The 16,747-nt window shown below is 34.3% G+C and overlaps 1 protein-coding gene across 2 annotated transcripts in view; it reads right to left on the reverse strand.

The window, feature by feature from the left end:
* Positions 1-960: 960 nt before the first annotated feature.
* Positions 961-16,747, reverse strand: part of MIB1 (MIB E3 ubiquitin protein ligase 1) — a 116,817-nt gene continuing 101,030 nt past the window's right edge. Inside the window, exons 18-22 of one of the 2 annotated variants that reach the window (XM_054724200.1) lie at positions 13,123-13,201; positions 11,511-11,624; positions 10,199-10,299; positions 7,215-7,385; positions 961-1,585 (exon numbers count right to left, since the gene is read on the reverse strand). In XM_054724200.1, coding sequence (XP_054580175.1) covers positions 7,245-7,385; positions 10,199-10,299; positions 11,511-11,624; positions 13,123-13,201 — 435 coding nt within the window. In that variant the 3' untranslated portion in view covers positions 961-1,585; positions 7,215-7,244. Of the gene's footprint in view, positions 7,386-10,198; positions 10,300-11,510; positions 11,625-13,122; positions 13,202-16,747 lie in introns of both variants that reach the window. The other variant, XM_008160247.3, reaches the window with a different exon arrangement.

Here is a 16,747-nt window from a genome sequence, read left to right on the forward strand (position 1 = left end):
TTTGATTCTGTTTTCCTATTAAATCGAAGTTAACTTCGCCTTCAGGAGCTTTTTCCAAATTTTATGTAATGGGAAGAGAGAGGAAAGGAGGGTAATATTCTTAAGTATATGAGAAATAATGAATATTTATATTGACTTGAAAATTGGCCTTTCAGAAAGCTGCCACATCTGAGAAAGCAAGGACTTGGTCTAGTATAAAAGCGCACCTAAAGTATGACATTTGATTATAGCGGCGACTTTTAACCTTTTTCATCTCATGGCACAAATTACTAAAATTCTGCTCCACACCAGAAAGTATATTTGTTGCCAATCTGACCAAAAAACTAGGTATAATTTTGACTCATTCACACTGGATGGCTATTGTTGTGCTGGTTGTTGTCATTTTTTTATTTGACAATCTAGGGAAAAGAGGTCAGTGCCCTGACTAGTCAGGAATTGCATACGGCACCGGTTGAAAATCTCTGGATTAGACAGCATTAGTGCACAGGCAGCATGGCCTAACAGTCTCATTGATATTCATCGTCTTAGCCATTGATGGTCTCTGTCCTGTTCTTGTCTTATACTTACAGGTGTATTTTTTTTTGTCCTTACCAATATACTAGTAAAAAAGAGTTTATCAACTAGTTTTGTTATAAATGGAAAAACTAGTATTACAGAATTGTACACCTGAAACCTAGATAAATTTAGGAACCAATGTCACCCCAATAAGTTCAATAAAAAATAAAATAAAGGGAAAAACTATTAGCCGAATGATCATTCTTTAGCAATGAACGTATCTGAGATCATTTCTGGTGTTCTACTTTCACCAATGCACTTATTCTATCTCATAAATGCCTACACTGGTCTGTAATACACCATTTAAAAGTTTTCATTGTCAGTAAATTTAGGAAGTTCCACACTATAAGACTAACAAGCAAGTTATGAATAACTGTCAATGATAAAAAATATATATATAAGTCGAATTTTCTACAATGGCTTTATTTTTAAAACCTATACAGTTTCATTTAATAAAATATTGCCACAAAATATCTAATTATACAGCAACAGAAAAACAAAAATACAGTTAGAGGTTATCCAAAAATAAATTCACAATTTTGAAGTTGAAATACATGTTTTTTCAAATAAACAATTCAAAAAGATTGTTTCAGACAGCTTTCCTCTTAAACGTCTGAGAGACACATGCTCAATCTTTTGAACTCAAACTAGACAACCTCTCAATAACTTCACAAGTGCTTCTATTAACGTTGAGAAATAAAATAATCCTCAAACCACTCAATTACTAATTTAGTCACAAAATTTACTTGGCTACTCTTGAAAATGAAATCTATATCTGAATTGTGAAGAGGAACAAACTTTTTATAGAAAAAGCTGAGTTTTCCTAACTAATTGACTTATTTTCTATTAAATGATCCTATTCAGACTACTTTCACAATATATCTTAATCCTGAAAGAGTTCAAGGTGTTAAAATACGAAAAACTTCTTTGGCCCTTTAGATAGAGGTACCTTATATGTAAACAACTGTAATGAGAGCCTTCTAGATGTGGACACTGTATCTTATTGAGTTGGAGATGTGTGTCCTTGTTTCTGAAAGACATAGAAATTTATTTCCTTATAATAAAAGAGTTGATATATTGAGATTTGTTTTCAAATGCCTTATCAAAATTCATGTGTATGTCTATAAAGAACAGGTTCAAAAGATCAGAGGAAAGCATTCCATAATGATATTACATCATAGGTTTTATTAATGATAAATGTTTGCATTTATTTTTAAAAGCTTAGCTCTTGCTAAACACCTTTTTAAAAAAAAAAAGCTAATAAGCAAGAATCATTTGCCATACAAAAACTATATTCACAAACAAGACTTTAAATTTAATCAAGTGAAAGCTAAAAACCACTGAAAAAAATACAAAGCAAAACTCTACTGAGTCAATTCAATTGCTTTCTATAACTGAATATACAGTATTTAGGATGATACAAGCATACTGAACTTAAAAGTAATTTTGTGGATTCAACCTAAGCAAGACTAGCAGTAAGACTAGCATAATGACAAGCAATTCCTGATTTCCACTCCCACCCCCAAAAATTTCTTTAAACTGAAATCACTTGAACAAAAGGTTTCTTTTTCATTTGAGAGGAAGACCATCTGTGTTTACCAAACAGATCCTCATTTCATATTAAAATGGCAAACTGAGCCCTATCTCCTCTTCCCAGAGGCTAATTATACATGGCTTTGCATAATGACTTAACATAGAATTACCCTTCTGGTAACAGTGTAGTGGCCATAAACAATCAGTTAAAAAAAACACGAAAAACTATCAAGTGCAAATCTAGAAGACTTCCTTTAAAGAATTACCCAAACCTAGCACAATACAGTATCGCTATTACACAAGCTTAAGCAATACAACTTATAAACATGTGTAGGATAATACACGCACACTATGCCTTCTATAGATTTTTAGTAGTGTTGCCAAGTTAATAATTCTTTCAAGGCACTAAAGAATTGTATAGATGAATTTTCCAAAATATAATTACCAATTGCTTCAACTGTTAAAAAGCCCTGAGTCAGAACTTTCAATAGCTTCCTGAAATTACAGATTTCGGCCAAAATGGCACATTATTTACTTTATAGAAAATTACAAGACCAGTTTTGCTTTTTGGAGGAAAGAAGTCATGTTTATGAAACAAAATCAAATAGACTGTAAGGAAAAGTAAGCTATCGGCAATATTGTCTTTCTTACACATTTTATAAGTGTCAATTCAACTTGTTGTTATGGATTTAAGTACCAAATTGACGTAGCAAGTCACCTTTCCTGTACCTGCTCCTTAAATCCTCAACTAAAAATTTCAATTTTAACCTCGGGTTTCCATCTCCTCCTTAGTCACAAATATGAACAAATGCTGGAAAAAATACTCTGACAGAAAAGGAGGTAGAAAATGCTAATGTAGCAACTTAACAATTTTAACTCATCATCTCCACTATCTAGTTCATATTTTAATGCTCATTTCACCCACTGTTAACCATTTATCAGTAAACTGAAGTTCAATCTAAAGGAGTCCCCCTCACTGTAGCAAAGCAATGTACACATGAGACAGCACTGAATAGTTTTTCCTCAAATTTAATGTTTTAAAGAAGTACAACTGTAATTACTAATACTATTATAGTTTTATATAAATGTTAAAGTTCCAAGACTATATATGACTACTAAGTAATATCAGTAAGCATTCCTATCATAATAGTCAAGCAAATAAAATTGCTTTTTGAGAGGAAAAAAATTTGAAACAATTACATGTAGACTTAAAGACAACTTACATTTTTCAACAAGGCACACATAATTGTGAAAATCTTTTACCTTCCCAATTTAGTACAAGTTCAAAGCTTAACTAATTCTAATGTTTAAAATGTGTTTCTTTCCTCTGGTTCAAAATGAATTCACAAACCCTTCCAATTAACAGACTTTTAAAACCTACTCAATTATGACCGATGATAACTGTATGAGTGGGGGAAGAAGTCCTGTCATCCCCCAAATTTTAGACACTTGATGTTTACCAGGACTTTAGATCTTGCAAACACTAACAATTACGATAATTCAGGCATTTCTTTTTATATTTAATCCAAATTCTACTCCAGTTGGGGGAGGAGAAGGAGGAGTTTGTTGTTTAATGGGTAAAGAGTGTCACTTTTTCAAGATGTGATTGTTTCACAATAATCTGAATTTACTTAACACCAGTGAACTGTACACTAGAAAATGGTTAAGATGGTAAATTTCATGTTGTCTTATCATAATAAAGAAATGCAAAAACTTCTATTCCAAAGTTCAATTTTTACACAAATTATTACTATGAAATACTTTAGACATTCCGAGAAGGTCAGTGCTTTTCCTTTTGGATATTTTTTTTAAGCAAGCTGTATCAAAGCCTGAAATTTCCAAAGCAATTGTCAATTAAACTACACTGGAAACTGGTTGAAAGGCCCTTTCTATTATTCAATTAAATGCACTCTCTCCACTTACTGCTTTAATAAAATCTACATGATCCCCTTTTCCCTCTAATTCAAACACTTGACATTTATTTTTTACTTTGGCAAAACCCTAATATTTTCCCCATCCTACCCCATCACTAAGTCTCTTAGTTCATAAATTTAACTAATTCCTAGTCCAAAAGGGTTCAAACTTGATAATAAACAAAAACGGCAATTGGGCAACACAGACTAGAGAGTGTATTTCTATCATGTAAAAATGAAGCAAGCTTTGAAATTTGAATTGGATAAATTTTAACCAACATGCATTTCAATATGCTAGAATAGTCTTACAGGCTAAAGCCATCAAATATATAAATTTAAGAATTATTTTCAACATTATCAATTAATTTTATACCTCAGTAGCTAGCTGGTCAATTTGCAATGTTTAAAATTAATAACCAAGCATAATTTAGCCAGCTAAACTAAACACTTGTCTAATATAATATTCATATACTAACACAAAATGATCTTTTCTTGAAAAACTATCTTGCTCCCAACAAAATTAAGTATGTATATAGTATAGTATAAGCAGTAACAATGTTAAATTATGTGAAGAAAACAATTGGAATAGCACCACCATATGGTAAGTTGTATGTTTTGGGTATCAAAGCTGACAATCTTAGAAGAATAAAAGAGAAAATGTGGTAGCAGTGAGGGGGTAGAGAAAATCCAAATACTACTTGATAACTCTTATAAAACATTAGGAAATGCTATCAATACCTTTGGATCCCTCTTTGTCGATAGATTACTTCAAATATATGACTGCATGATAAATTCTGTATGTGCTAAGGAGCTGACCATTTTTTTCAATGTTCTATATCTAGCCCCTGAAGCCAATATATTTTTTAATGAGTGCATATTAGTTTTGTTTTTTTAAATGATTCCAGGAAAAGTAAAAGCTCTTTGAGGCATAAGATGAAGAGATGATAATGAGAAGGAAACACACCTAACTGGGAAAGTACTGCTAAGCAACATATATAATAAGAGGTAGCAGTTTCACAGTTAGAGGAAAGTCACGTAAGTTCCTATTCTCTCTCACGATCCCCAAATAAATTTAAAATAATTTTTCAGGTGGTTGAAAATGTGAATAGAGAAACATTTTCTATTTGTTAAGTAAATTTCAAAGTGGTACAAATACAGAAAATCACAAGTGCATAGCACTATAATTATAGTGACTCCCTTTTGTAATAGTTTATGTTATTATATTTTTAATATGGTGGGAATAAACAAATCTGGAAGATGAAATTGCCTTTTAGAAATATAAGTTTTAGCACTGCAGCTCAGGAGACAAATAAAAAGGATTTAAGTAGAGCTCTAGATCATAAAATCCTCTGGTTGGCCAAACTATGCATGAGTCAGCCAGGTGTTCCCTCTTACCAGCAGATCTATTAGGAAAGAGATGGGTGGCCCAGGGCATGGAAGAAAAGGAAAATCCTGACTTACACGGTCTTCAAATCCAAAAGAGCATAGTTTGTCTCTTTAGGGGAACATCATCAGTCAGATGTTTTATCATTTTATAACTTCAAAATATGGCTTGAAAATAGCCTCAGTGGCCCTTTATTAGATAACTGAGTAGAGTCAAATAAATTTTCAAATGTAAATTTATAAAAATTTTATTCTGAATGATGTTACTCAGCTAAACACAGATATGGAATTACCAAGACTATAAAATCAGCAAGCAAAGCTCACCAATGTTTTCTCCAGCATTTGCAATGGCAGAAGCCATTAAGTAGTCAGAAACATGATGCTATGAGGGCTAGAGACTTTATACTTTCAAAATTAGTTGTTGTAGCAGAAAAAAAAAATGACTTAAGAATCAGATTCAGAGGGGGAAAACTACCAACAAGATAACTACACTTAGGAGTAAGCTTACACAGAGTATTTAGTAGACACTATTGTAAACAGCTGGTATCTTAATAACCTAGCAGCAATGAACCCCAAAACTCTTATTCATGTGTATACACATCCTAGTAAGATTACTCATTCAAAGGAGAGAAAATGATTAGATGCTCTAAAGTCAAAGTTTAAGTTAAAAAAATTTACGGGTAATCGGACATATTTCTGTAAATGTCCTAGTTACTCTTTGTAAAGTAAGTATTTATTTTTAGGTTATTTACTATGTCTTGGGTATTGTTGGCAGTTTAAATAATTTCCTTGTCTGTAGGTATAAAGAGAGACTATTTTCTTTATAGGAAGCCTCACTATCTGAGAGAGAATGGAAGCCAAGGCCTAGAATCAGTATCACTGTCAGAATTAACAGACACGGAGAAGAAAGGACTGCTGCCTTTGGGCAATGCATTATCCTTCTCAGATCACTAGGGTATTGCTGTTGAGTATATGAGAAAGGCTGAATCGAACCTTCAGAGACCAATCAGGGTATTATTGTTTCACTGGACAGATCAAACCTGGATAAGTAACCACAAGGAAAACTGAGGAATACTTTTCACAGGCATTTTTTTTAAAGGCTGACTGAACAGAACAGTGTATAATTACAAGAAAGGCAATCATTAACAGCAGTTAATAGATACTCTCTGACTGAATAATTTTCCTCCCTTCAGTTCCCCACTATAATTTTTCCTTTTCATGTCTACCTGTCATTTTGACACTGGCAACTGATTCAAGTTTCCTTTTCCCTTTAAATTTAGAAAATAAGCTAAATGCAAAGCCATTATTCTCTCATTCTATGCTTCCATTTACTCTAAGAATTCAGAAACAATCATTTGGATAACTTTATGTTACTTAAAAAGAATTCTCTCTTTAATATTCCCTATATGTGACAGAATAATTTGACTTGCCCCTTTCGTTTGATGCATAACTTTTCTGAGTACCTGTGTCAACTCACTGTATCAAATTATAATAAACTGAAGGATAGCAGGTTATAACAAAATGTATTTTCTGAGGTCTAACAAATTTATAACAGAAGATCTTTAAAGGATTTTTCCTCCTTCATAGATTTTCCCCTCAGCCAATAATAAATTATCTATTAAGTACATGAATTTGATGTTTCAAATTAAATAAAAACATAAAACCAAACAAAAAAACACACATGACTTCAAACACTGTTTTGTAGAGTTATTTTGTTCTAGTACATTTACAGTTTAATTATACTCTAGTAAAGAAACTATAATATTCAAAATTAATTCATTAGAACCTCCAACTAGTTTAAAGGCTTACTAAGATCTCATGACCAAATACCTTAGCTAACAAAACACACTGGGTTTCTTGTTAATACAAAAGAATCCTTCGTTCAATAGCCTTGCGACAGATTGGACATTCACTCATTCGGTCTCCACAGAGTTGGCACGTTCCATGGCCACAGAGGAAAATCATATTCTTTAGACGATCCAAACACACTGGGCACATTGTCTGGATGGGAGATAATAAATAAAATAATGCTCAGACATTTTATATTTTGAAAGTGTAGCACGTGACAACTCTGTAACATCATTTCCTTTTATTGTTTTAGTCAAATAATCTTTCATTGCTTAGAACTTTTTTTAATTTCAATTTTTTTTTTTTTTATTGAATGCCCAGCAGGAGAATTTGTGGCCAGTCAACCTTTTTCTATATGCCCAATCTCCATATGGCTGCTAGTGAAGATTTAAAATAAAAGAGGAGAGAGTAATTCAGATGCTTTCTCTTGGTAACACTGAAGGGGCCCTGAAAAAAAAATCCCATCATTCCTCAGAAAATAAATTGTGTCTTAAGTGTTAAGATACTTTAATGATGAAACATGGTAATGAAGATAATTTAAGGAAGAAGAAACTGCCCTAGCCGGTTTGGCTCAGTGGATAGAGCATCGGCCTGCGGACTGAAGGGTCCCAGGTTCGATTCCAGTCAAGGGCATGTACCTTGGTTGCGAGCACATCCCCAGTAGGGGGTGTGCAGGAAGCAGCTGATGGATGTTTCTCTATCGTCGATGTTCTAACTCTCTCTCCCTCTCCCTTCCTCTCTGTAAAAAATCAATAAAATATATTTAAAAAAAAAAAAAAAAAGGAAGAAGAAACTTCTTTGAATGGTAAACTTTGGATAAAGGTAGAGCTGAGTTATTCTTTTAGGATCCATATAGGGTGTCATTATTTATTATAAAAACAATTTTAATTCACAATTAAGAGATAAAATGCTTTTCCCAGAAGGTGTATTCAAAAATCAGTTTTAAGTGTCTAAGGAAAAAGAACTGAGATTCTAAGGAGCTTCAAAAATTTTAAATCATTTTATTTTATACTAGAATGAGCTAAATATGTTCCGACTTTAATATTCCTACATTCAGAACTTATAAATCTATATTTATCTTTACTTGTTATCATATAACAAGTATTACTAGGTGCTGGATTTCAGAAGAAAAACTGGCCCAATCATAGAGTTTTCATCTTTTCAGATGGGTGTTTTAATTCCTAATAAATATTACAGTTAATTCTAAATTAGTTATAACAAGACAAGGGTCATTAGTTATCCTGGGTTACTATCTATTAACTATGTTATATTCTTACAAATTCAGATAGAAAAGACAAGTGCTAACTCTAACAACTCCATGGCAACACTGATGTAATTGTCTAAAGCAGTGGTCGGCAAACTCATTAGTCAACAGAGCCAAATATCAACAGTACAACGATTGAAATTTATTTTGAGAGCCAAATTTTTTAAACGTAAACTTCTTCTAACGCCACTTCTTCAAAATAGACTCGCCCAGGCCGTGGTATTTTGTGGAAGAGCCACACTCAAGGGGCCAAAGAGCCGCATGTGGCTCGCGAGCCGCAGTTTGCCGACCATGGGTCTAAAGAAATAACAGCTCAATCCTTTGAATTAAATCGGATGTAATTGCTGGGTCAAATAGCAAGGTTGGGGAGGAAAAAAACTTTCTTACCTATGCCTACAAGTTTTAGCTATTCTTTTCTTATTTTATTGTTGCTTTTATTAAATACTGAGTAGATATAACAGCATTTCTGTTTGTATGTATCTATAATAATAAAAGCATAATATGCAAATCGACCCAATGGCTGAACAGCAGAATGACTGTCCTTCCAGACTACCTTCCGGACGAAGCCGGGCTGCAAGGGCAGAGGCAGCCAGGGCTGCGAAGGCCTACTCTTGCATGAGTTTTGTGCATCGGGCCTCTAGTAAAATATAAAGAACAATATGACCACCATGCAGTTTAAAACATGAAACACTACCTTTTATTTTTAAGCCCTTCCACACATCTTCCCCAATCCTTTCCATCTACTCCTCAGATAACTATTCTGAATTTTACCTTTATCTTTCCCTTGCTTCTCATTATGATGGGTGTGTGTGTGTATTTTGGAAGTATACCATCTATACATAAATGTGCACAACTCCTAAGTGTACAGTTTTTTGTTTGTTTTTTAATTATATTTTTATTGATTTCAGAGAGGAAAGGAGAGGGAGAGAAAGATAGAAACATCAATGATGAGAGAGAATCATTGATTGACTGCCTCCTACACACCCCACACCAGGGACCAAACCCACAACCTGGGCATGTGCCATGACCGGGAATCGAACCGTGACTTCCTGGTTCATAGGTCAATGCTCAACCACTGAGACATGCCGGCCGGGCATAAGTGAACAGTTTAATGCAAGTTCACAAACTCATAAAATGAATGTAATTGATAGTTAAATCAAGAAGTGGAGTATCAGTCTTCTAGAAACTTCTTTTATGCCTCCTCTCAGACATCCCAGGCAAGAAAACCACTTCCCGTGATTTTAAACACCATCTGAATGATTATCTTTCCAAGTTTGCATCCCCAAACATGTTTTGTTTAGTTTTATTAGATAAATAACAAATTTCTCCATGTTTTTAATAACTGACATTCCTGCCAGCATTGTGAGTTATGGCTGCTACATATTCTGCCTAAACACACTGACAGTTTTTAACACTTAAGTTTTTCCCACAGTCTGAGAGGTGGCAAAAGGTACCTCATAGTGGTTTTAATTTTCATTTCTTTATTAATAATGTGGTTTAGCATTTTTTCATGTTTATGGTCATTTGTGTGTTTCCTATTTTGGAAATCTTTCAATCAGATTTTACCTGCTGCAAATATTCAAATACTACAAGTGATACATTAATATGAACCATGCCTATTATAGGAAACACTACTAGTTTTATAGAAAAATATGAAATGCCACTCTCAGAATCATTTTTACCATGCAGAAAGCCTTATTACCTGCTCCTTAATGTCCTGCAACTGCTGCTGCAACTTCTGCACATCTGCGTTGACATTCGTATTATCTTTGTCCTTTTGTAACACTGGGATATTTCCACTTGCTATAACAGAGATAAAAAAATCTAATGTTATGACTGTTTTGACACAGTAATGATTTTTCATTTCTAAAATTATTACTGTTTTATTAAAAACACAAGATTATTATTAGAATCCTTTTTACATGTGGACAACAGATACAGTAGTGATATTCATGTTATACTCCCTCACTTATAATCTTCAAAAAGAAATAGGTTTACACATTAATTTCAGATTTTATTTAACACAGCTAACCCAGACTTTCGGGTTTTCCAAGGCTCTACTTGCTTCCTTTGACAAGTTCACAAGTACATTTTATACTTACTTTCCCTGTTCCTGCACTGTATGAACCCAAGAAGACAAAACCCAAGCAGACAAGCAATTATTTTAGACAATTCTGGCAGCAAGCCACCTTTCCTTTATTCCCAACTCTACTTATTGTTAGTGATCTGAAATGAGGAACTCCATGAAAGAAAGGCCATGATCAATGGCCTACTAAAAGGAGGGAAATTTTTATTTCACTTTTCCTGCTCTCTAGATTCTTGGTTTTTTACTCTAGTTAATCTATTCCTGGGATTATATTCTGCTCTACTGGTGATAAAGACAAAAGCCCTCGGCAGAAGTAGTTACACTAATGTTTTCCTCATCTGTACACAGACCAAAGAAATCAAAGATACCATTCAGCTTATAGTAATGCAAAGATGAAAAACATTTTTACATAGCTATACTATTGAAAAGGTTAAAGGTAAATAATTTACTTTTCAATTTTCATCTTTCCACTTGTTCACTAGAATATACTTCAGTTTATCTACAGTTACTCTGTCCAAATTATTATTATTCCATAAAATACTCAAATACTCTAGGTAAACCTGCTAGATATAGAAATGGGGTTAATACTTTAGTAAACTAAAAAAATAATTTGTAATATGATGATCCCCCAAGATATACTAAACTTCATCTTTAAAATAGCAAATTTTCTTTAAGCAAGCATACAATAATAATCTTTATATTACAGATGAAGGTGTCTTAAAAGACGAATGTTTAAAGTTCTATAATCATATCACAAGCTAGAAAATTTTCAGGTTTCTAGTAATGTAACAAGAGCAAAACCCTACCTGTTCCTCTGTAAATTTGAGTCATATACCTTACGTTTTACAAGACCACAGTGTTCTATACATGAGAAGATATGTTTAGGGAAGTCCCAACAAGATAGATAATGCGTAAGAAATCCACTTACAGATATCATCAGTAGCATCTTCTGAACTTTTACCTCCACAACACATAATAAAAGGCACTCTTCGTTCAACCACTGCCCGACACTGCACACACTTTTTCATCAGGTTAGCACAGTCTGGAAAATAACAACAGGACACTTCTTACAAAAAGAGAACATGAATAAGAAGAGGGTTGCCTTTCTCTGCTCATTCTTATAAAACACATCCTGCAGGTCAAACCCAACCAGTAGACTATTTTTGTAAATAAAGGTGTTTTTTAAATATATTTTATTGATTTTTTTTACAGAGAGGAAGGGAGAGGGATAGCGAGTTAGAAACATCAATGAGAGAGAAACATCGATCAGCTGCCTCCTGCACCTCCTGCACACCCCCTACTGGGGATGTGCTGGCAACCAAGGTACATGCCCTTGACCAGAATCAAACCTGGGACCCTTCAGTCCGCAGTCCGCAGGCCGACGCTCTTTCCACTGAGCCAAACCAGTCAGGGCTGTAAATAAAGTTTTAATGGAAAATAGTCCACCCATTCATTAACATAGTCTATGGCTGCTTTGGCAATAAAATGACAGAGTTGGGTAGTTGAAAAGAGAAATTACATAGCCCACAAATCAAAAATATTTATCATTTAACCTTTTGCAGAAAAAAATTTGCTAACTTCTGCCCTATGAAAACTTAAATAGCTTGAGCTCTTGTAAACAGAATTATCTTTCTACATGCACTCTGACCACTGATCATGGGCATTATACCAGTCTTTGGTAAACAGAAACAATTACTTGTAGCAGAATGCTACAGTAGAAAAACGTAATCCTTTCCTTAGTTGATGAACTGCGTATCAGAATGAAAAAGGCTAAAGCAAATCTAGGTTACTGAGATTTATCTACCATGCAATTTGTATATTATGTTAGATATATTAAAAATCAATACCTATTGAGTGAACTATTTTATAATAGGAGTTACCATGCTTTCACCTTGGGCCCATTTAAATAAGGTATAATTTATTAAATGTGTTTAAAATCCTTCATTGACAAATGTAAAAAGCAAAGGGGAGATAATATTAATACTGAAAAAGAGTATGAACTTGAAAAGAACAAAGGGGATATATAAAGGCAAAGTTTAAAACATCTCTTAAACTTTAATATTATCCTCATGAAGAAAAGATTTTTATAAGTTCTCTTGACATAGAGGTTAAATTAAGAATGGCTAAGAAGGCCAGAAATTATAACCCCAAATATTGCTGTGGGTGGTTCAGTATTGGGGAAATTATGCAAGAAAAGCAATATTAAGGTGAAGACAAATGAAGATGTGCTAATTTTATATGTGAGAAAGGGCTAGACAAAATGTTTCAACATTCATTTTTAGAAATAAGTTTCTATTGTGTGTGAGAAGCGATCATTTTGTGCTAAAAAAATAAAATCAAAATTTGACGTAGTGGAACCCACATAGTTAGTCTTCTTTAAGGCTCGGGAGGGAGCAAGGAGGAAAATAGGTGGCATTCTGGTTGAAAGAAAGAAACAGAAGGTACTAGAGGCCCACCAACTTTGTTGTTCATAAGTTATCAAAAAATGTGTTTCATTTTCTATTTTTATAGGCTGAAGAAGTTTTGTATAAGCTACTTACTCTCACAAGCACACATGTGTCCACACGGTTGAAAAAGAACAGCTGCTTTCTTGTCTGAGCATACCACACATTCTTCAATCTACAAAAACGAGGTTACACAGCAGAAGGGTGAGCATCTACAGATAAAACTCTAAGTTTCTTTTGTATACAAATGTATTTCCTCTGTAAGGAAACACTCTGGGCATGAGAAATTTAATACATACTTCTCTGTCCTCTACTCTCTTGGTTACTCATTTTCCCTGCATAACAGGTTCTATCTCCACTTTATTCTTCCTACCTGTCCTAAAGAATGATATAAAAAACTCAATTTCCTCTGAAGTTAGGAAGACCAGACTAGACTTCAATTTTCTTTTTTTCAAAAACTACTTTTGGGAGAAAAATTAAAAGAACAAATGACTAATATTAAAATAGATTTCCAATACTAATAAAAATTTAGCCAGACTGCTAAAACCCAAGGGGATTTTTCTGTTTACCTATATCTGAGAAATGCTACCTAACATACCCAGGACTTGGTCAATTCTCCAACACTGGCTGGAGCCAAAAGTTTTGTGCTATTCTTTCTCTCTGACTTCTAAAGTCTCCCACAATCTATCCATAATGTCTCTCAATTTTACCTCCTCTTCATCAGTTAATCTGAGTTTTGAATGTATAACTATTTCTTAACTTTGGCTCTGGCTTTTTACCCCCACTCACCTTTTCTTCTCCCTTATGACACACATTCAATTTATCCACATCTTTTTCATTTAATATTACAACTCACCTATAACTTCACCTAAACAACCAAACACTGCATGCATGCTCGCTCTCTCTGGACTTTCCAACTTATACCCTGTATGTGCAGAGAACTTATACAGTTGTAGTAACAGGGGAAAGCAGTAAGAAATTGTATTTCTATTCCTGGATTCAAATTCCAGAGCCAGTACTAACAAATTGCTTAACATTGTTGAGCTGCTGCCTTTTAAAAATCTGAATGCTAAAGAACAATCCTTTACAGGGTAGTAAAGAGTAAATTAGAAGATAGGGAGAGGAGTCAGGTGACCCTTATTCAAGTATACCCTGAGACAGTGAGGGCATAACTGAACTATGATATAGCAATAGGGTAGAGTAGAAAGAGTTTTGAGAACATTTAAGAAGACTTGGTAACTAATAAAAAGTGAGGAATGAATGGTGTAAATATCTAGCACATTTGCTAAGTTTCTGACTTGACTACTGATTCCAAACAGTTGAAAGAAGCAAATTTCAGGCTTCTACAGCTCATCGTACTAAGACGAGGGTATTTTTTCCATCTCTAGGATTATATATCCAGGCTTCAGTCCTATTTAAGGTCTGATTACAGTGAAAGGAATGGTTCCCTTCAGTATAGCCATATAGCCCCCAACTGATTAAAAACACTAAGCAGTACACCTCCAATTGTGGGGTAGGGAGCAAAAATAGGAAAACCTGGACATGGGTGGCTAAGGAGCCCATAGCCCAGTGATGGGCAACCTTTTGAGCTTGGTGTGTCAAACTTCGCCAAAAAACTGAGCATAACTTGGGTAGTGTGTCACTTTGAGGAAAAAACATTATATCGCAAATGTTTCATCCTCAGGAGCAGCAAATGTTTCATCCTCGGCATGCGGCCGCCTCAGCGGCCGCATGTCATCAGAAATGGCTACACGTGTCAGTGCTGACACGCGTGTCATAGGTTCACCATCACTGCCATAGCCTGAGGTAAGTATACTAATTTTAATAACTCCAAAAAAAGGTTTTCCTCTCTCATAAAGGAGACTGGCTAGGGCTGGACCTTGGCTAAGTTTCAAAGATGTCAGTCAGCCATCTATTTGGCTGGCTAGTAAACTAAACAGAAAAGCAGGAACAATCTGGGTGAAAGAAGAGATAAAAATCCCAAATGTTAGCAATTGGAGACATAGACAAAAGTGTTAAGAGCAATGATGGCAGGGAGGTGAAACTCTAATTGATCTAACCTTTGTATATAAGGAGCATTTTTTCCTATAATGTTTTAAGAACTACTGTGCTAAGTACTGATGAAAGATTAAAATGTGACAATGTAAAAAAAAAGAGCAAATTAAATGTTATGTGTAACATGTTTAGTTCAATGTCTAATATAGAATCCGGGCCGAATTCATGAGAATTCTCTTCACCTCTCTCTGTATATAATGATGTGCTGGTTTTTTTTAAATGGTTCCTAATGCAACTCTCTAGGTATCTGAATTGTTTATAAAGACTTTAAAATAATCTAGCAAATTTATTTACCTAATCCCCTGTTATTAAAAACAAAACAAAACAAAAAAACACTTTATAACCATAACTTTTTTCCTCTTCTGGAATTTTTCCTCAGGTTATATTCCCAGGAATGGAATTAGTATATTAATATGCTTATTATGAAGATTTGTGTATATATAATGTGAGGATGGTCTCTCAAAAACGTGAAGCATTTATTCAACCTCCAGCAGTTAAGAGAGTAACCAGCCTGGCCAGTGTGGCTCAATAGTTGAGCGCTGACCTATGAAACAGGAGGTCAATTCCCAGTCAGAGCACATGCCCGGGTTACGGGCTCAATCCCCAGTAGGGGGTATGCAAGAGGCAGCTGATTAATGATTCTCTCTCATCATTGATGCTTCTATCTCTCTCCCTCTCCCTTCCTCTCTGAAATAAATAAAATATATTTGAAAAAAAAAGAGAGTGCCCATTTCCCACTTTCCTAGAAAGGAGTTTTTAAAAATTTATTTTCACTAATTTGATAAGAATGGTTAATAAAAATTCATAATTTTTTTTGTTAATCCTCACCCAAGGATTTTTTTCCATTGATTTTTAGAGACAGTGGAAGAGAGGGAAAGACAGAGAGAAATATCAATGTGAGAAAAACACAGCGTTTGGTTGCTTCCTGCACGACCCTGGCCAGGACCCCGGCCAGGGAGGAGCCTGCAACTGAGGTACATGCCCTTGACAGGAATCAAATCTGGGACCCTTTAGTCTGCAGGCTGACACTCTATCCACTGAGCCAAACCAGCTAGGGCAATAATTCATAATTTTAAAATCTGTATTTAATTGCTAAAGAAACTAAGCTTATTTATTCTTCCTTCCTCCAATTACTAGTTTTATAATTTATCTTCATTGAAGATGTCTATATCTTTTAACCACTTGGGGTCACTATTTCTTTATCTTCAAAGGCTCTGCAACCAATCTGGCAAATCTATTTGGTGGGTATGTTAGTATTTGTACTTTTCTACACATTTGAAAATTTCATAGTTTAAAAACAAATTGAAAGATTACTAATTCTTAGAATTCAGAACTAATCTAAAAAAATGACAGCATATTCCTTCCACTCAACCTCCCTGTTCTATCAATCCTCCCTAGTAGATGCTGTTTTTCATTTTGTCTGTGTATCTTAACACAGGGGAAAGAACTTAAGAATCAAGAGAACTGCATTATCATCCCACTGTTTGTGTACTTCCAGGAGCATCAGTTTTTCCAACTATAAATACTACAACTATAAATAAGACAACAGGGCTATTCCATATCCGAGACTCTGCTTTTGACAAGCTGGGGCTCTGAACTCACTATACTAGTCCATGTCTTAAAGCACGTACAACATCCTATATGGCAGAGCAGCTCTTAACCTAAG

The sequence above is a fragment of the Eptesicus fuscus genome, chromosome 12, assembly GCF_027574615.1.
Source record: "Eptesicus fuscus isolate TK198812 chromosome 12, DD_ASM_mEF_20220401, whole genome shotgun sequence".
Classification (NCBI taxonomy): Eukaryota; Metazoa; Chordata; class Mammalia; order Chiroptera; family Vespertilionidae; genus Eptesicus; species Eptesicus fuscus.